General features: G+C 41.3%; 1 protein-coding gene and 1 long non-coding RNA gene across 3 annotated transcripts in view; one reads left to right on the top strand and one right to left on the bottom strand.

Annotated features, from left to right (window-relative positions):
* LOC109037325 (uncharacterized) overlaps window positions 1-21,718 on the bottom strand; it is a 35,434-nt gene that overhangs the window by 1,718 nt on the left and 11,998 nt on the right. The window contains exons 2-3 of one of the 2 annotated variants that reach the window (XR_011899963.1): window positions 20,769-20,818; window positions 1,914-2,152 (exon numbers count right to left, since the gene is read on the bottom strand). This is a non-coding gene — a long non-coding RNA (uncharacterized lncRNA). The remainder of the gene's footprint in view (window positions 1-1,913; window positions 2,153-20,768; window positions 20,819-21,718) is intronic. The other variant, XR_011899962.1, reaches the window with a different exon arrangement.
* Window positions 1-21,718, top strand: part of LOC109037332 (uncharacterized) — a 91,314-nt gene that overhangs the window by 63,758 nt on the left and 5,838 nt on the right. Inside the window, exon 3 of the mRNA XM_019051934.2 lies at window positions 6,575-6,844. Coding sequence (XP_018907479.2) covers window positions 6,575-6,844 — 270 coding nt within the window. The remainder of the gene's footprint in view (window positions 1-6,574; window positions 6,845-21,718) is intronic.

Below are 21,718 nucleotides of genomic sequence, written 5' to 3'. Positions count from 1 at the left end.
CACACGTTGCGTAAGAAATGTGCGTTTTTCTTTAGCATCCTGTTTCAAAAACGATACTACAGCACAGATAAACATTTCATGTGAGGAGTCGTTCCATACAGCCCTTGCGCACTAGGATGCCACGCAATATTCAGCATGGCCTACGCCGCGCCATCCGCCAAAACAAAGGTGACAAAACGGGATTTTATCAACCAGCATGGTTTATATTTACATTTTCCTTGCGTTGATAAAGGCCATGGTGCTTCCTCCGATTTGCGCGCGGAAGCGTTGGCTATGTTGAATACTGTGTAGCCTGTAGCCTCCTAGTGCGCAAGGGTTGGATGGAACGATAAACTATGCCGTACCGTAGTATCATTTTTAAAGCGAGAAACTGAAAAACCCCATATTTCTTAAGCAGATTGTGCAGTTGGGAGTGTATTTCAGACTTCATCAACGCGCTCATCGTGATTTTTTAGTCACTTCCTATAAGAATTAATTTCTACTTTTTGCTCTGACTGAAGTTTGCAACAGGCCAATTTTTGTACGTATTCTCGTTTTCAGTATACGTATAGGTCTTAAGCTCGGTTCTATCACCTCATGTTATGGATAGACCCTCTGATCAAGAGGAATTTTCAGCTCTTGTGGAATGCATTCTGTGTACGATTCGAAATATTTCAATTGAACGTATTTCTGCCGAACGGAACTATGTGCATTATCACGTGAGCCCTTTTATGCACATATTCTTTTGAGTCTTAGGGCTCATGCATCAATGCACAAAGTTCCGTTTGACAGAAATACGTCCAATTTTAACCATTTGGTAGATTCACTTTCGGAAAATTGAAATTTCAGTCTGTAGATCCGCATACAGGAATGTTCGTTCCGAAAATGATCCTCCAAAGTCAAAAAACAAAATCAAAAGTATTGTTTCAACTTAACTATCGATATAGACAAACTGAAATCGGTTGTAAACGGAAGCAGTAATTTTGACATTGCTTTAAGAGTTTGGAAGACAATTTTCGGGACTTAGTAATTGATCTGCAGACTGAAATTTTTCCAAAATAATTCACTAAATGATTAAAATTTGAAATACAACAATCGTACCTAAAATGCATCGCGCAAAATCTGAAGATCCACCTCTCGAAGTTAATAAGCACTCTGGGTGCCTGTTAAATTTCAACCGGGAATTAAGACGCTTGCTTCCAAAATGTACGACCAAAATATAAAATGTCATCTGAATTATAAAATGTATCCTTCAAGCCTTAAAATTTCCAATAATTGCGTTAAATTTTCTTATTTAACAAGCCGCTAATTAAACAGAGGTGATAGGACCGAAACTCAATTATTCCATGGGAGAGAGAATTTGGTGCACGGAGCCAATTATCTTTTGAGGAAGCAGTAGGGTGTCTGACTTGGGGTAACAAGCCCCACTCAGAGACAGCAAATTGCAGTTTCAGCTCTACAAATGCGACTATTTTAACTCATAAGAGTTGTTTTTGTCTCGTTTGTCCAATTAACGCTCACAGAACCGCCGCGCCACAGTCGCGCCCGCTTGATCCAAAATGCTTCATTTTCTGCATGCCCAAAATGCCTTCATTTTTCGTGATACTTCACTCTTCGTCACCGAGTTAGTTTAGTTGCTTGTTCAATTTAAACCCAACTGAGGTCACGGATCTCACAACACGCTCTCCGAAGTGTGCGTGTTGCATTCATGTCTCTACAAAGAAATCGTTTGTCCACGTTCAAGGCAGAATAATCCTTACCCTAATCTTGTTCTTTTATTTCTGAATTTTATGCTTTACCATGGCATGTATTCACTAGCGGCTTGCAAATTGCCTGCACCATATGGAGATTTGCTCTGCAGACAAAATGCCAATTTATGTATTTTTAAGCCAAACTAAAATGTTTTATTGGCAAAAAGAAAACGTGCTACTTACCATCTAAGTCTAAGATAAATAGTCTCGGCTATTTAAAACGGAGTTTCCAATTTGCAGATAGAATTGATCATAGAATCTCTCCAAACCTGGTCGGCGTACAGCAGAATTAAACCAAAATCCATCCTTAGAGACGTTTGTGGAGGAAGAGGGCCAGTCAACGGTGGCAAAATAAGCAGCAGTACAATTTTTGAGGAGAGGTCAGCAAGTCGAATTTTCAAATTTCGGCGGAAAGCTCAATCCTAAAGTCAGGAAAAGAGAGTGTGGCGAGCAATTTAGGAACATGCGACGATTGAAACGGAATAAGGCTGATTGAAAAAGGGTCTCCTCGCGGTGGAGACCACTTGGCAACCGTCGGGGACCCAACTTTCTTGAGCGTGAGTCCGAGCTTGGGAGCCCGGGCCCCCTGACAAGGCTGCCTTGTGAATCTGTCAGTTTACCGGAGTGTTTATCTCCTGGCCACGCGGCTGCGGCACGGCGAGGCGGCCACGCGCAAACTGACGCATTGAATTAACTAATTAACAAGGAATCATGGGAACGTCACAAGCCCACACTCACGTCCTCAGGAAAAACATCGTATGAGCCTCCAGGCGTTGCCGAATTTCCTTCGACCAATTACGAATTTTCGGGAAAATTAGAGATTATTATTCCTCCGATTTTTCAGTAAAGTTCGTGATTTGATCTGAAGTGTCTGGGAATTTCAAGGGCGAATATTTACAGTCACCCTCAAAATAAATATTTTTGGAGAGGAAGTTTGGCAACATTCGAATGGTCTTACTACGTTCTTCCTTAGTACGGAAGTGCACTTGCCCACGGTCACGTCCACGGCTCCCGGCGAAATGGGCCAAAAAACGATTCTCGAACGACCAAAGCTAGTTGCGAAATTAGCATCCTCTACCAATCGTTGTGATGTTGTCTCTCTCCTGACTCGAATGCGAATGGACCACTATATGGACGTATTTCTGCCAAACGGAACTATGAGCATTGAGACATGAGCCCTAATACTCATAAGAATATATGCATAATAGGGCTCACGTCATAATGCACATAGTTCCATTTGGCAGAAATACGTCCATATAGACTCCGGCACAGAATTTCAATCCAAAATGTATAACAGTGCATGGAGCTAATGCGGTGGCGTGCCGTAAATTGCGATGTATATATACACTGAATTAAAATTTTCTTGGGATACTATTTTAACTAAAAGCGTCGTTTCTTGTCAACAATTTTTTTTTTTTTTTAGTTGAAACAGTGTCGTTTTGGTATCGTTGTTAAGTTTAAGTTCCAAATATAATAACAAAACAACGATTCTTGAACTAAAACAAAACCCCAAATTTTCTCGACAACAAACTACGCTTTAAGTCAAAATAACATCATGCAGAAAAAAAATTTTCAGTGTATCGATCTATAGGCCATTCAATCCTGTGAAAAAAGATCGATTATCAGGGTGCTCGCAAAGAACACCATGATCATCGATTCTTTACCATAGCTTCAAATGGGATAATATCGATAGTTGATTATCATGCATCGCCACTGAGCTGATGCAACCGATGAATAAGAGCGTCGTTTTAGACGGTTTGGATCCCCGAGAAACACTGTGTCAAAACTTTTGAGCGTCTGCGATGTCTCGCCTCAGAAAGTTGCGGTGCTCAAAAGTTTCAGCGACGGACTGAACTTTTATAATTCATCTCCTCAAGTGTCCGAGTAAATCAGCGTTTAAGAGTTTTGAAATGCATCATGAGCTCGCAACTTACATTAGCTTATGGGCTAGAGATTTTGCTAACCGGCCTGTTCCGCAGTACCAAAATATTGTTGATAACTTTGTAATTTTATTTAATCTCATAACTTCCGTTTTCTCGGGTGAAGGTAAGAGACTGTGATTGGCGTTTCTGCGTTCTTTCGTGATCTTCCGCTTTTTGCTGACGGGGTGAACATTTAATTTGATTTTTAATCTCGGGTTTCACTCTCGACTCGCAGTATATGCACTATGCAGTGGCGTGGCATGCTTTGCAATGTATCAATTAATCTGCCATTTAATCCTATGAAAAAGGGTCGATGAACAGAGTGTTCGCGACGAACACCTTAATAATCGATTCTTTACCGAACCTTCAAATCGGAAAATATTGATAATTGATTATTCACTCTTCACCACCGAGTATATGATTTGACAAGGCGATCCTCCTTCAAGTCGTTCGGCAAATATTGTACCTCCCAAACCACGTATATTTGTCATCATTTATTTTTAAATAAAGATTTACTCAACGTAGATTTTTAAAAACATTCAGAATTTGTCGTCTTCACGCTTAAAAAAATCCTGTGAACAAATTGAGGAATGATGTTGAATTTTTCTCCTTTCAGAAAGTAACATAAGAGCAGAGATTTTAATACACCACAAACGAGATATGTGGTTTGGAAGTTTCACCATCGATTTTCCTCACCCACAATGAAAACAATAGTAGGTCGGCTCACATTTCTACGCGAAAAATAAGTAAAATGTTGCCCTTATCTGCCGATTTCTGATCATAGTATGTATTTATTGCGGATATCGCGTATCCAAATTGCAAGTACAAAAAAATGCAGAGCACAGCGGATATTGCTGTCTTGCCTAACATGAAGTGAGAAGGGCCATGTTTATGCATTAGCAACTAAAATGTATCAGTTTTTAAATATCCAAACAAATTCTGAGGTTCTTTAGGATGGTTTATGAGGTGTGGAGGTTTCGTTTCATAAGTTTTCAGGTCAGGCGTTACTAATTTCATTTTCTCAACGCAATATCCTCGGTAACTCGGAGGCATTTCCTTTACCGTGACACTCAGAGATAGTAAACTTAAAAGATTTCGCTCGAACAATCGTTTCAGCATCACCTTCGTACACATTGAACGTATTCGGTGAACGAACGCAGTCATGTGACATTGATCATAACGTATGGATACAACTATACGTACTCCAAGGTTGTCCGTGTTGCATATATACACAATTGAAGGCGTTTTGGCTCCTTTTGACGGAGACTCCAACCAAGTGACGTTGAATATAACGCCTCAGAGCAATGATTCAAGGTTGTCCAAATTGCATACTGAGAAAATTGAAGACATTTAAGCTCCTATTGTTTGCACAGCTGTCCACACCACGCTGTACACTTTAATGCTGCGAGTAACTCTGCTCCCTTCGGAAGCAGAGCAGGTAAGTCCTATCAGTGCTGTTCCTGCCGGTGGCCATGTATGCACGAACCATCGGCTATGGACAGTTTTCCCGTCTGAAGCTATGATAAAAAATTGATCTATAAGGTGGATTCTTAGCTTTTGCGCAATGCTTTCTAGGCACGATCGATACAGAAATAGAGATCTGAGTGACATCATGAGAAACAAGAGTACATTTTTCAGTTCAACAGGACATCTTTCTTTATTCTCCGACGAGTAACCTATAGTTTTGGTTGATTTAACCGAAAATTTGTTTGATCTAAAGAAAAAAATAATTCAGTGACCCGAAGTAACCATTAAACATGGAAAGCAGAGGTGTCGATAAGGGCCGTTTTTAAGGCGCGCACTGACTGACGATTTTTGGCTTATTTAAAGTCTATATTCTACGTAATACATCACGATTAGGTCCTTTCCGGTCGTCTAAAACTGGCCAATTTATGCATCTGCAGACAAAGGGTAGCTAGACACTTCACTTAATTTTTTTTACCCGACACCTAATTTGGCCAACAAAAATCGAAGTTATACTTTGGCTGTGTTGCTCACGTAGCTCTTACAAATAAGATACAAATAAGACAAACAGCGACAACATGGAGATAGAGTGAGAGAAAGGACTCACTTTGATGACGGCTTAGAGATACAACTATTCGTGCATGATGTATGTCCGTGTTGCATCTGCAAAATTGAAGGAGCGAGCTCGCGAGGTGTGAACTCGCAATGCTCCGCTTTATTCTACCAATGAAGTGTCGCTCATATTCGGAAGAAAAGTTTTTAAAAAAAAGGCCCGATTACATCTCTCCTATCTTCGGCTGTTTTGCTAATGTGACCCTTGAAGCACTACTACAAATAAGACAGTCGGGACCAACAAAATAGGGAAATAGAGCAAGGGAAAGGTTGCGTGTTCGTGACGGCGCAGGTATACAACTATTCGTGCTTGACGGATGTCCGTGTTGCATCTGCAAAATTGAAGGCACTATGGCGCGAAGCGTGAGCTCGCGATGCTGCACCCTAGGCCAATGAACCGTCTTTCTAGTTCGGGGAAAAGGTAAAAAAAAACCAGGCCCAAAAGGTCTCTTCTACCTTCGGCTGTGCTGATATTTGATTTTTTTCCTTTTTGCTTAAATTTGATATATTATTCTTCTAATACTTCCTATAAACAGCACTGGAAAAAATCACATTGGACTTAGAGTCCAGACTCTTAAAAACATCGACAAGAAAATACTCTTGATTGAATCAGATTTAAGCTTAAATCAAGAACCAAACCTCTTAATTGAGCGGATCTCCTTTTGATTTAAGCTTAAATCTGCTTGAATCAAGAGTCCTTTTTCTTGTCAATGTTCTCAAGGGCCTGGACTCTAGATTCAATGTGATTTTTTTCCAGTGAAGTCCTATCTTTACGGAGGGACCGAGTCCTTGCTCACAGATTCGCAACAGCATGTATTGACATGGATTCGACATCGTGTGTTTCAGAATGCGACGGCGGATAGCACCCCCTCGGTGGGGGCGGAGGAGACTGAGGTGACGAGCGACTACCCGGGCGGCGCGGGAGTGGAGCCGACGACGACACCCACGAGCGACGCGGAGGGCCGCGAGGCCGCAGGGACGAGCGCGGTCGAGCGACAGCTCCACGCGGCAGCGGGAGCCGCCACCGGGACCAGTCGGCCGGAGAAAGCTGCGCCAGATACTCCCGCCGGTTCATCTTCGTCTTCGTCTTCGTCTTCGTCTTCGTCTGCCACTCATGTAAGTTCGCTCGCTCTGGCCACCGCCGACCGTCCTTCGCCGCACGGCCGCATTGCCGGCTTCATCAGGAAACGGAAACACGCTTCTCAGAGGAATCCACCACTAGAGTCAGGGTTGCACGTACTGGAAAGAAAATTCGCTTGGATCTAGAGTCCAAATTCTTAAAAAAATTGACAAGAAAAAATATTCTTGATTCACACGGACTTCTTGCTTGAATCAAAAGGAAATCTGCCTAAATCAAGAGGCTCAGCTCTCCGATTCAAGGAAAAATCGGATCGAATCAAGCGTATTTTTTCTTGTCAATGTTATTAAGTGTCTGAACTCTAGATCCAAGCGACTTTTTTTTTCAGTGCGGGTGAAATGAAAACTATGAAATATTGACAATTTCCGTGAAATATTTCATAAAATTTCACAAAGTTGTGAAAAATATGAAACACATTTTCGGGAGTTGGGTTTGCAACACGCACTAAAAAACACCAAACAGCAAAACCAGGCGCCATCGATTTAATTTTGCATTTAATTTCGAAAAATATTTTTCATATTTTTCAACATTTTCCATATTTTTCAACATTTTTTATATTTTTCAATATTTCTCTTACTTTTCAACATTTTTCAATGTTTTCTACATTTTTCTGAAATTTCATGAAATATTTCACATGAATTTTCAAGACTTGAATTTTCATGAAAAATAGCAACCCTGACCAAAAAACCTAAAAGCCAATGCCACGCGATCAAACGGTGCTCTTAATATATCAAGATCAAATGCTGATCAAATGTGATTGGTCCAAGTCATCCAATGAGCCAATCACAACACCTGCCTTGATAAATTAATAGCACGGTTTTATCGCACATGCGGATCCAGGGAGGGGGGGCGTAGACTGTGTAGAGGGCGTGTGCCCCTCCCGTTCTCCCTGATAAATGGATGAAGAAAAAGGGAAGAAAGAAAGAGGGAAGGGCCGAAGGGAAGAATAAAGTATAACAGTTATATTTGGTGATGAATCATGACGAAATTGACTCAAACTGCATGTTGGATGCTTTAAAAGAACGGAGATTTTCTGGGGGAGCCCTCTGGGTCCCCTTCCGCCCCCGTCTCCTGTTCGAAGTGCCTGGGTCTTCCTGTGTTCGATCATGTGACAGCTATAGAGACAGATTGTGACCATTTGTGTGCCAGATTTTCATTGATCACGAAAGATACGCTGATACGTCACTTACGGCTCACGGCCGTATAAGTGAACAAATAAGATGGCATAGGCGGGTCCAAGGGGGAGAGGGCGTAGGGGGCATACGCCTACTCTCAAAAGTTCATGCGGCGTTTTTCCTTAGGATGACTTTGTGGTGAGGTAGTAGCCTGCTCCCCCCCCCCCCCCCCTGTGCGATTTTTTCTTAAAATTCCAGATGCTCTAGGGGTCCTTGGAGTCTAAAAGACAGATTTAGAGTGGCCCTAAGCGCGGAATTTTGAGTGTCATGAGGCCCCTAAATTTTAGTATTTTTGGCCCTTATTGACCTGCACCCCGGGCTCAAGATCGCTAATTCGACACAGTGGCAAAATATCATCTATCAGCTTATAGTACCACTAGAAAAATGATTCAAAACCATGCACAGGTCTAGATAGGAATACGAATAGGTAACTTTTAAAACACCAAGGCAACGGCGCGGCGCAGGTACCTTTCCTCGATTTTAGCGCTTAGCCCGCGGCAAGGTGCTGTCCGAGAACTTGTAGCCCCCCCCCCCCCCCCTTGCCCTTCTAAGCAAATCCAGGGGACCTGATCGGAGACTTTGCATTCGGGCAGGCTCACGAAATACGTTTCTCTTTGTTTATGCAATTTATTTTCATCAGTCTGTCTTGAGTCATCTGTTGATGTATTCAAGTTTCTCCGGGTGATGTAACAGAATGGCACAAAAAATATTGAGCTAATGAGAGTTATTTTACAACGCCCGGGCGGTTTGTGTACACAGAGGTACTTTTCTTCGAAAAGCCGCTTAGCAAAAACTTGGTGCCAAGAAACGCATGGTTTAAAGTTTGGAATGTTGTGTCTGAGGATTTATGGGATTTAGAAAGATGCATTTTCTGTGGGCAGACATTCAGAGAACTCTGAGCGTAATTTAATGACCTAGGATGTTTAGAAGTTGCACGTCTCAAAGTGAATTACTGAATTGGACGTATTTCTATCAAACAGAACTATGTGAAGGTGAGAAATATGGGGTGTGCTCGTTAGTTCTCTTTGCGTAAGAGTGAATGAGAATAATAAAGCGCCAGTGACGTCAGCGGCAATGATCGAGCCCGCGGGCGGAGGCGCGATCTTCGTCGGGGAGCATTAACTCATGAGCCCTGTTCACAACGCTCTCGTGCCATGCCCGCGGCTCATGAATTCCGCATTCAGATGGCACATAGGTCTCTTTGATAGAATGTAATATCCCGCTTTCCCAATTCTTCAAAAGGAATCACGCCCACTTTACATTGCTTCTTATGCAGCTTCGACGAGCACACCCCATATTTCTCACCTGCACATAGGTCTGTTTGGGAGAAATATGTCCAATTATTAGTACTTTGGTTTTGAATTCTCAGTACTTAATGTAAGTCATTTCTCATTGACGATCACACATCAATGCCTAAACTCGGAAAGGAAGAATCTCAGTTAGCGACGCTGTTGCTGACTTCTCGTCCTACTTTACATCGCGTCGGAAAACTAATCAAGATAATTTACGTAAAATTTTAGTGATTTTTCCACTTTGTATGACTCTTTGAAAAATTTAAAGTAATTAAGTTGGTTAGTTTCCTTCCGGCGAAAAAAAAGATGAAAATAAATTTAAAAGATCGATGTTACCTCAGTCGTTAACTAGAATTTCTTCTTAAAACGTCCAATGTGGATACACGTCGCCTCTTTGACGTGAGGGCATACCTCAATTTTGCGTGAGCCCTGTTTCACGTATAAATCCATGCTTTCTGGGGCTCATGCAGAAATCGAGATACGCCCCCGCGTCAGAGGAACATCTATATAAGGAGCTTCGAGGACAGGTGGGATAAGTGCGATTTTCGCTATATATTTCAAGAAATACGTATCTAAACTTTCAAAATTAAATGTAGCCATATGGCGGAAAGAAAGTTCAAACTCACTATTACTTGCTTAAAAATTGAATTTCAGTAGTGAATTTTCTTGGTGTATGGCTCAAGACTTTTAGTTGAATCTTTAATGTCTCAATTTTTTTTCTAAAAGAACTGCGCTTATCTCGCTTGTCTTCAAAGCCCTTCATCATATATCTTTGTCACTTACGATAGCCGAAAGCACTGCCTAATTCTGGAACGCCCTTTTCTTCCTATCCCCCATTTTTGCTCCGCGATGTTTCGCGTGACCCGCAGAGATCCGCGGGGTTTCTTAGGTATACGTATACGAGGGTTCTCGGTTAGCACGGCATGCAGTGTTGTTGTATAGTGAGTGAATGGAGCGCGGTGCGCAGTTATTTGGTATACCTTTCTCTGGAGCATTGTTAGCGCAAAAGCAGTTTCATTTCATTTGGATGATTACCAAAGGAGTACAAGAGAGAATGAGCGTTTAAGTAACGTAGTACGATGGAAGTAGTGCCAAAACGGCGAACATATGCGTAAAAGAATTGGCAGTTCAGCGCGAGTGCCAAGGCGGGCACAACCGGCAGTCTCCGTAGTTGCAAAATTGCTATTTACGTTTCGTTTTTGAGCCTTCCTCCTTTGCCGTTTAATAGAATTATTTCGCATATAGACGAAGAAATTAAACAATTACGAATCTTGGTAAAACTGTTTTGAAATTTCAGCTTATATTTCATTTTTTTAAGTTACTACGGTCGGCAAGGTTGACCTAGTGCACGGAGAAAAATCTATGGCTTATAAACCAATTACTGGTTCATATATAACACCACTAATAGTAGTGAAGGCAACATATAATAATGGTACATATACCTTAGTTATGGCATATATACTATACTATGGTACGAGCCACCACAGTATGTTTCACAGACCTGTAATTACTAGTTCATATAACTATTAATGGTGTTCCATATGAACCACTGATTGGTTTATAAGCCATAGCTTTTTCTCAGTGTGGTTGGCGCGCTTGACTCTAGGTCTATAATCTAGGTCGGGTGCAAATCTCGGTAGTGGCATCAAACTTCACAATCACACGTCCTAACTTCACAATCTGCGTATTTAAGGAATATGCGTTTTTTTGACTTCATGCTTCAAAAACGACACTATGGCACAGGTGAAAATTTGGAAGAGGAGTCGTTCCATCCAAACCTTGCGTACTTGGATGCAATATTCAACATGGCCAATGCCGACCCGCCAAAATACGTGTGACGAGACGGAACCGACGTTTCTATATTTACATTTTCCTTGCATTGATAAAGACCACGGTGCTTTCACCCATGTTTGATATTGTGCAGCATCCTAGTGCGCAAATGTTGGATAGAACGACTCCTCTTACGGAATGTTCACCTGTGCCATAGTATCGTATATGAAGCGGGAAGCTTAAAAAACGCATATTTCTTACGCAGATTGTGAAGTTAGGAGTGTATTTCAGAATTTCCTGATGAGCTTATCGTCATTTTGGAGAAATTTCCTACAAGAAACATATCTTCTTTTTGCTCTAGCCGAAGTTTGCAACACTGACGTGCTAAGCAAGAACGCCGTAAATCCATCAAGATTTTCCCTCGTTTTTTGAAACTTTACATTTCATAAAATAAAATTGTTATATCCACACTGTTAAAAATTTCGGAGTCGGAGTTAGAATTACGGAGTGAGAAAAGGATTGAGAATTTAGGACGGCATGCGAATCAATCTTTGCAGTTTGAGCTACATCACTACAGCGTTGAAAAACAACCCGAAAGGTTTGAAGATAGCAAATTCTTTCTCCAGCTCACAAGCTCGTCCGCTGAGGTCTTAGTGTCAACCCACAACGGTTGAGTCTCATCCATGCCACGGGGTTCACGGGCCCCTCCGTTCCTGCGATTCCCCCTCCGAAAGGGGAAGCGAAGATCTTCTAGAAGGAATTTGTAACGGTCATTTCGTCGCGCCAGTTTAATCGCGAGCGCGGTCGGTGGCTGTAAGTATCCGTTTTTGTCTCGATTATTTGCCATTAAGCTTAATTTCATTGTGGTATTATTTTGGATGATTTATATCCAAAGTTCTACTCAAATGAAGAACAGTGAACTGAAAGTGTGTCTCGGCAATCTTTAACCCAGGTTTTGTGAAGTGTTTGTGATTACCAGAAGACCAGAACCATGCAGCTGTTGCTGAAAACTAAGTTCGAAGAAACTATGAAATATATAGTTTTAAACGTAACCGATCAGCCTACCCAGGAGGAGATCATATTTGAATTCTTGAGAACAGGTATGATATCCTGCATCATCATCTATATAGCCGATTTAAAGTAGGCAGATTTGAACTCTTACAATTTTTTTTTACCTTGCAATGCATGTTCCAGTGCTTGTTCTGCGTAATCTTAGTGCTTTTTGCAACCTCCTAGTTAACGATTGGAAAGAAACCGCATCAGCATTATCAAGTTCAAATTGATTATATTTGGACGAATTTCTGCCAAACAGAACTATGTGCATTATGACGTGAGCCCTGTTATGCATATATTCTTATGGGTCTCAGAGCTCATGTCTTAATGCACATAGTTCCGTTTGGCAGAAATACGTCCAATTTATTATTCTTATTGAGGAAGAAAAGATGCAATTACAAATCCTAAGTTACAGTTTCTTTGTAAAGTCTAACCGAATGTTCAGTGGGTACAGAGATGCGAAATTATACAGATTTTTCAGGAGCTGCATATCGATAATCAAAGTGCGAAACCACGTATCTCCGTTTGCAACGTTGCACACTTCCTATATATTTCATAGTTTTTTCGAACTTAGTTTTCAGCAACAGCTGCATGGTTCTGGTCTTCTGGTAATCACAAACACTTCACAAAACCTAGGTTAAAGATTGCCGAGACACACTTTCAGTTCACTGTTCTTCATTTGAGTAGAACTTTGGATAATTTCAAATAAATCATCCAAAATAATACCACAATAGAATTAATCCTCGCGAGTTGAGAATCAATCCTCGCGGGTTGATAATCAATCCTCGCGGGTCGAGAATCAATACTCCGCGGGTTGAAAATCAATCATCCGCGGGTTGAGAATCAATCCTCCGCGGGTTGAGAATCAATCCTCGCGGGTTGAGCATCATCCCAAGCGGGACTAGAGTCAATCCTCGGCGACGAAAGCACCATCCCGTGCGGCGTGCTGCGATGGCGGAGAAAGGATGAGAATCAACAGTTAAAAGTGACTAGACTCAACCCTCGATTTTTCACTCAAGGAATTCTCACGCGGACGGAACTGGTTCCGTATGTTCTCCGCCGAAGTGTGAAACTCACGCCTTTTTTTCTAACAGTGCATGCACCTAAAATTTTTAGATTAAATTCTCGATAGTATTTACGAAAGAATTCTGAAAAACATTGCCCCAAGGTATGCAAGTTATTCTGCTGTGATACGTTGTTTCCAAAAAGTGTAAAATGGCGTTTACGGCGTTTTTGCGTCGCACGGCAGAACAGGTCCATTCTCAGTATTAAGAGCCTCCAGTGCAACCACACCAAGAACTCGGGACGAATCAACTTAATGCCTATCTTCCAGCGACCGCTATTACCTCGAAAAAAACTATACAGAGCCAGGATTATCACATCTCGCTAACTGTCGCTCCTCTGACGTAAGAGCCTATCTCCATCCCCATCCGAGCTCCGGATAGCATACGGTTATACGGTGAGCAGGGCTCAACTTGAGAAGCACTTACAGCCTTACATCAGAGTAGCAACGTCATCAAGCGGCCCGGTCTCGTCAGCGAGGTGAAAAATTGAACCGCTAATCGACGAGATAAGCACCGGTCGCGGCGACCCTCAGGGTCAAGAGTGTTGACCCTAGCTTCTTCTTCAGTGTCAGCCGAAGTTCAGCGGGGATTTCAGATTCCGAGCATCACGCAACTTCCGGATTTCGAAAAGAGGGAAAAAACTGTTGACGGAGAGTGAGGACGCTCAATGGACTCTACGACATTTCACAGCTCTCATCATAATCAATGCGCATGTGTCAAGTCGTCGTTCCCGGACGACGAACGTAACTCCATTCCGAGGTTGCAACATTGACTCAAACAATTTAATTTTTTATATAAATGTACCAGTACAATTAATTCCCCTAAAATGTTGCATGATATTTATTTGAGATCAGGAGAACAATCAAGGAGATGTGTTAGAAATGTTCAAGATTCTCCTGGTTAAAATTCAATATGCGAGAGGAAATTTGGCAACATCGGAATGCAGTTACGTGTTTTCGTGAAGAGAACGACGAAATAGGTTGTAATACTATGCTTCATCATGGCTGCAATCTGTGGAATTTTCGCTGGTTAAGTTTGGTTCGCAGGCTAACGTAAATTTTCGATACAGAGTAAGAATCGCTAAGTCACAGTGTCTGTATCATTTAAAGAAATTACTAACAATTATTATTATTACAAAGAAGAAATATCTGTAAATAAAAATAAGTAGATAAGGAGAAAATAAATATCAATCATACATAGAATTCCGAATTAAAACACCAAAAATAACGAATTTTAATTCATTCAGTTGAAAATCCTGCGATTGATTAGTGGACAAGGTGCGAATTCAAGCATTATGTTTCCAGGACTCATGTCAAAATTTCACGTAAATTACGATTTGCGCAACAAAAATTATTGAAAGTAACTCATCATGACCAAGATCTTCATAACGTTTTGCAATGCGCAAATTTAAACTTCCCGCTCATAGCTACAACAATACGCTATTTGAGGATTTTGCTCACTTTCTTCACCGTGCGTTTAAGTCTCCAAACCTATTACGCAGCACCTGTTACAGATATTCGATGTACCGCTAGAAATTTGAAGCATCATAATTATTCACATCAAAATGTCACGTAGAACACGATTTGTACAACGATAAGTATACTGATAGTAATTCACTCTGGAAGCGCTCATAATTTACGTAACGCAATTTTTCGGCATTTTTGGCCCCGACCTTTCTCTCGTGTAACGCTTTAGTAACAGAGATCCCTATCCTTGAAAATGCAAAAACAAATAGAGTAACTCCTCTCCCCGTCTCCCCTCCCCCTAAAGCGTTCCATAATTTTCTAACAGTCCCTTGTTCATAAAAATGTCTGATTGAACATATCCTTTTAATCTTGGGTATATTAAGTGTCATGAAGAGGCTTTTTTCTGTCTTTTAGGCTTTTAGCACAAAATAACATTTCTTCTTGACGATTAAGAAGGAATAATAACCCATAAATCATTTAAATTAAAATGTTGACACTAATCACCTCCTTTACCGTAGGAAACGAGGCACCCTCCAACCTGCCTGTTCGTGGTGGCAAAATTTCATGAAAAATAAAATCTTGAAATTCCACGCCCCCCACCCCCCGCGTCCCGGGGCCGGGCCATCCTCAACCTCGATCATGAAATTTCAGAAATTTATGAAAGATATTGAAAAATACCGGTTCCTTTTCATGTCTCGTAAAATGTAAAAATTGTGACTTTCTTCTATTTTTGTGTATTCGCGTGCGGGTTGCATACTCTAGCCCCTGAAAACTATGAAATATTTCAGAGCCTCGTGAAATTTCATGAAATATTTCACTGAAATGTCCAATCTTTCATTTCTTTCTTAGGTTTCATGGCACCCTGTGCCTGTTGGTCATGAGCTCCGTTGCGTCGGAGCCAAGCCGGCAACGCTCGCTCACCCCTCTCGGGCGGGCAATTAAAAGCGAGTCGATTAGCGCGGTCCGTTTTGAGCGGCGGCGGCGGCGGCGGCGGCGGCGGCGGCGGCGGCGGCGGCGGCGGCGTGGAAGGCAACAAAAAAATTGCTGCTCCGCGGGTCCGCGCCGCGGCCGAGGAGGTTCTCATCATTATGCCGAACGGCCGATTGTTTCGCGTCCCGGAGGCTGGGATCAGTGAAAGTCCCCGCGAGCCCCCCCCCCCCTCCCCTCCCCCGCGCCCCGGGGCCGGGCCATCCTCAACTTTGATCTTGAATTCTTGACACCGGCACCGGTTATTTCTTAATTATGAAATTTCGGGGTCTTACCAACGCGACGCCCGCAACGCGCTCCGCTCTGCTTTCTCGGAATCGGAGCTGCCGTAAGCTCGCGACTAATTATTTTGATTTTTTTGTTAAAAAAAATTTAAAATGGAGGAAGAAATGTTTTGATGGGTTTTTTATTTGTGGGGTAAAAGGTCTGGATTCATTTCACAGTCATACGCTAGCGTGCTAGGGGAAGTCACCGTCGCGAGCCTCTAAGCGTGGCTTTAAGTAAGATTTTTCAGGGAAAATTGAGAATATTTTCAGAGAATTTTCTTTGCAATCTAATGTAAAGTATCTGAAAATATGAAGGAAATATTTTTATGGTTTTCCATTAGAAGTTTTTTTTTTTTTTTTTTTTTTTTTTTTTTTTTTTTTTTTTTTACCTCGGAATCGTGGCTGGCGTAAGCTCACGGCTAATTATTTCAGTTTTTTCGTTGAAAAAAAATTGAAAAAGGCAGGAAGAAATGTTTTGACGGGTTTTTATTCATTGGTTAAATTGACGTATTTATGCTAAAAGGATCTATATGCATAGGGTTTCCATGTGACATAGTTCCTTTTGGCATAATAATGCGCCCAATCGATTCGTATTCCTTTTACAGCCCATAAGCGACTGCGCTAAGGGAAAACTTCGCACGAGCCTCCAAGCGTTGCATCCTCTGGTAGAGTATGATTTTTCAGGGAAAATTGATAATATTTTCAGAGAGTTTTTTTCACAATCTAATGTAAAGTATCTCAAAATTTGAAGATAACAAGCAACTAAATCGGACCGAAACGATAATAAAAAGTCAACTTAAAATGAGACCAAGGCCGCAAAAATAAACCCATAAAATAAAAAAACCCGGGACGTTTCGAAGGAATACAACTGCATGTACATACATATAAGTCGTTTCATAGCCCTTCTTGGCGCTCTGCGACACGTAACCTCCCCCTTCCTAACCTGCCTGCTGTCGAACCACAACCCTTCGGGCACCATGGTCCTTAACATTATTCTGCTTCAATCCCAACCCTCCAACCTCTCATTGGGCGCCCTCTGCGCCTTCTGCCAGGAGGAACCCAAACAAGCACCTTCTTCGGCAACCTGTCTCCTGCCACTCTTTCATGACTTTGCCAAATAAGTTGCTTCGTCATAATGTCATGCACAATGGTCGGATTGACATCCATGATCTCCCGTGCCCTCTCATTCCTGACACGAAATGCATACAAATTATAAAAAATTAAACAAAATATAACGCGATATCTCGGATGTCAATTTTATGGGAGCTAGAAGATAGGGGTCATACCTGTGCACTACTTGCGGAGGTAGTGCACTTGTGCTTTTCTGTGCCCCACCTCTTGTTCCGCCTTTCATCCAAATACATATCACTGTCTTGATCAGATCAAAAATATATTGGTTCTTTTTTTTCCTATTGTGATGAATGAATTTCAAAGATTATATCCTTTCCGAAGACTTGACTTATTCCAATGGTACTTAGTGTGAGAAGTTTCTCTACAAATGTAATAATATCAGTACTCTCTATCAATCGTCCATGATTCACCTCTGATTCCTTTAAATTTATGCACAAAACTTTCATTTTCTACCCTTTTTCTATTAAAATCATCTGTGCCTCGCATAGGACTGCATCGTGCACGTTTCAACCTCACGTTTCCTCGAGTTTATGAACGGATTCTCATTACAGCGGTGCCAACCGTCAAAATACGCTGAATTTAACAAGCCCTGGTGAATGGAAATTTCGAAGCTTTTCGCTTCGTCGCAGCAACACTGGCGCATTGTAATCGGTCGCGCAGTCCCGACGATTAAAAATAATAGATCCATCGAGATGCAATGGTGCCGGATCGATGCTACCATTTTCGCGATGAAATAATGATATTTTACGTGGATTTAAATGGAGTATACGGCTCATTTTCCAGCACTATCGGATCTATTATCGATGTTTCCCCATTCGAAGCTGTGGTAAAGAATCCATTATTTATGTGTTCATTGCGAACACCCTGTTTATCGATCCTTTTCCATAAGTTTAATGGCAGATCAATCGATACATCGCGAAGCACGCTACACCACTACCATCTGGCAAGGATGTGCCGGATCGAGGCGGATGCAGGATGCTATGTAAAAAAAGTATGTTCATAAGGCATGTACAATAACTTAGACCTTCATTCCTGGGTTTACTGATAGCAGTTTGTATACGATTTTTTAAATGAGAGTAACATTATTGTCCCTTTCATGACTTTTCAATAATTGAGATTCCGATTTTTTTTTTTTTTTTAAAAAAAAGAGTCCTGGTAAAAATGGGCGATAAGAGCTGCGTTTCAAAATACCGTGGGAATTCTTATAGCCGGCTAAAGAAGGCTACAGAAAATCATATAGCTGGCTGTAGAATGCGGAGAAAATCATACGGCCGGGCTATACGAAGCGATAAAAAATTATGCAGCCGGGCTATAGTTCCTATCGCCGGGCTTTACACTTTATCGCCTGGCTGTTGCTTTTTCGCCATCGATTATAAAAGGCTATAAGAAATTGTGTAGAAACTCGTGTGCTTTGGAAATCATTAAGTTTGATACGGAATCACCTTAATATTTACAAAACACACATTATATTTTCCTTTACTACATATTTTTTTTCATCAATTAAAATTAGAATAATCCATACAGGATGTGCAAACATTTCAAAATCAGGAGTTGAATAACGCTGACTCTGCCAGATTAAATATTAGAGCCTAACACAAAATGGAGCGGCGACGCACTGGCGCCTACAAACCTAACAGGGATACTTCACGCATTGCGCAACGCGTGAAGTATCCCTGTTAGGTTTGTAGGCGCCAATGCGCGTTTCGCGCTGGCTGCCCGCCTGCCGCGCCGCAGCGTGCCACGGCGCTTGAAGCAACTATTTCACACCAGAGGTATTGCACAGCATCATACGAAACTGAAGGCGCTCTAATATATTAGTAATGGCAGGCATCCATCAAAAGTACGGAGCTTTCCTCGCAAAATAAATCAAGATACTACGGCCCAAAAAGAGAGCAGTATTCCAAAAACTCACTAAGTCCTAGCATCCGTAATTAGTAACGTTTAGCATACACTTTATCGCCTGGCTGTTGCTTAATCGCCATCGGCTATAAAAGGCTATAAGGAATTGTGTAGCCGGCTATAGAAGCTGTTGGAAATCTTACAGCCGGCTGTAGGTCTATGGTATTTTGGAACACAGATTCTACTGCCAATTTTTACCAGGGAGAAGATTCCAAATTCAAAATTTCTTTCCCTTAGAAAGTACACTGGAGAAAAAGTACCTCGGATCTAGAGTCAAGACTCTTAAAAACATTGACAAGAAAAAATCCTCTTGATTCAATCGGACTTTTTGCTTGAATCAAAAGAAAATCCTCCTAAATCAAGAAGCTCGGCTCTTCGATTCAAGGAAAAATCGGATTGAATCAAAAGTATTTTTTTTTTTTTTTGTCAATATTATTAAGAGTCTGGACTCTAGATCCAAACAACTTTTTTCCAGTGTAACTCAATTTAAATTTCTAGGAACTCCAGTGCTCCCGGCTGAAGTTTATCCATCCGACTAAATAATTTGTCTAAATCTTCAGAAATCATTATACAGGGATTAGCTACTCCACTTTAGTATTCCTTCGTCCATCCGACGACTCAGCCTTTCTTTCGACGAACTACCTGTGACATGAAAGCTCAGTGTGGTTACTTCCGAAACATATCACCAGCGCGAGCGTCAAGACAAGCAATCAACCCAAGCGGCGAATAGCGATGAGCGATGCGTTCCAACGAGCGAATAAATTCGTCCCCAGGCTGCATCGCTAAAATTTGCCGGATCGCCGTCAAAGTCCCGTCCTTTCACGTTGGCCTTATCGAGAAAGTTTGACGTTATCGACGCGAGCTGGCAAAACGGCACCTCCGAGACGCAGTTTCAAGGTCACTTTGGCCTACGCAATTTATTGTTGCTCTTGCCAATAGCTATATAGTTATTAATTATGTTAAGAGTTGAACATTTCAACCGCGAGTGCTAAGCGCTTCTATTGGGAGAAAGTAAACTTCCCGCGCCCAACCTTTTAAGATCACTCTGTGCTCCTAACCTCACTTTGGATCTTAGAAGCGTCCCCTTCCTCTACGCAAGCTGTTGTTATCTTATTCGTCCTTTCATCAGTGCGACTGGCCTGTCACCTACTTTGCAATGTTCTGCAATTTAGATGGAACTTCCTTTTTTCAGCTATCAATCGATTTTTTGATGGATAAATGACTGATTTGGCTGATTTTAATAAATTTTTAAAAATCTAAACGTCGATGAGAGCACTTTGATCTGACTTTTTAAAAAAAGTGAAGCTGTCATATCCTAAAATGGCAGAAAAATAGTGCTAAAGAGACATATTGCCTCGTAAGTCATGTTGAGCATTTATCACTCACGTGTGCCAAATGACCACAATTAATCCCAATTGTAATCATGTATCAACCGATGACAATCAATATAGTTCCACTTCAAACTCTGTGACGAGGGCTAACGGGGAGCTGAAAAAAATGATGACCTCCACTTGTCCATAAACGTGGCTGCATTGGTGGCGACGTGAGATTAGGGATCTGAAAAACTTCTCTTAGTAACAGAGCACTTATATTGAAGTTACTTCGTGAAAAGTATCAAACGCCTTCACTTAGCTGAGTATGCAACACAGAGGTAATGCGAGAATTTTTGCCTATTCGTCTCTGATCGCTGAAAATTGATAGGATCTCTCGAGATCCACCGTTCTAGTTAAGCACGGCAGTATCAAACGCCCTCATTTAATTGATTTTGCAACTTTTGATGGTGATACAAAAGTACTGACCAATTTTGATCTAATAACCAACAGGCCCGTAGTCCTAATTGAACGTGTTTCTGCCAAAAAGAACAATGTGAAAATGGATTAAGTCAAAAGGAACTAGACAGAAAGTTGGTCATTTTACCTACGTGCGCTAGTGTTCAGTTTGAAACTGAAAATCTCATTAAAGAGGAAAAAAGCCCATTCGAGCAAAATTTTCCCTCAAATAAATATGCTGTTTGGTGCAACTCTAGTTACGACCTAGGAACTGCAGACGCATTAACATTTTTCTAGTTACAAACTGAACTCTAACGCATATCAAATTTTTGTCTGGACGCCTCGTGCGTCGAACCGCACTCATTTTGTATTTTGTTCCATTTGTTTTTTTTTTATGGGGTTAGTGTGCTACATAGTTCGTTTTGATTTTTTTCGTTTTTTCGTAGTTTCTTTTACCATAAGCCCGCTTAATTGAACAAAATTTTTGAAAATCAAACAGTTCTGTGATGCAAAAATTTCGTATTCTACATTAAAGTTTATCGTTCCATTTAATTTTAGAGCGCTTCTTAGGTGACGTTACTTATTTGATACAGTAAAGTAACATCGTGTTGTGCATAGTGATTGCATGCTACAATGCTACATACACAGTAGCTTTTGATTTCCTTCATTATTACAGACTCCCTTTCAACACAAACATTTTTCATTGAAAAAAAAAAAAAAATTTAAACCTATTTTGATAACCCATTTTTAAAAATTGGACAGTCTTGTGATGCAATAGTTTTGTATTCTAAATTGGATTTTATCGCTTAATTTAATGCTAGAACATTTCCCAGCTGATACACGGAGAAAAAACTTCGTGCATGGGACCCGAAGTTGAGGTCATATGGATCTCTGAAGTTTTCTGATCACGAAAACTTGAAGTTCGAACCGAAGTTCGGGTCAGACACAGAGGCACTTCGGTATGTACCGGAGTACTTCAG

This window comes from Bemisia tabaci, chromosome 5 (assembly GCF_918797505.1).
Source record: "Bemisia tabaci chromosome 5, PGI_BMITA_v3".
In the NCBI taxonomy this organism is placed as follows: Eukaryota; Metazoa; Arthropoda; class Insecta; order Hemiptera; family Aleyrodidae; genus Bemisia; species Bemisia tabaci.
The sequence above is the reverse complement of the archived record's forward strand: the minus strand, read 5'-3'. Positions and strand labels throughout refer to the sequence as shown.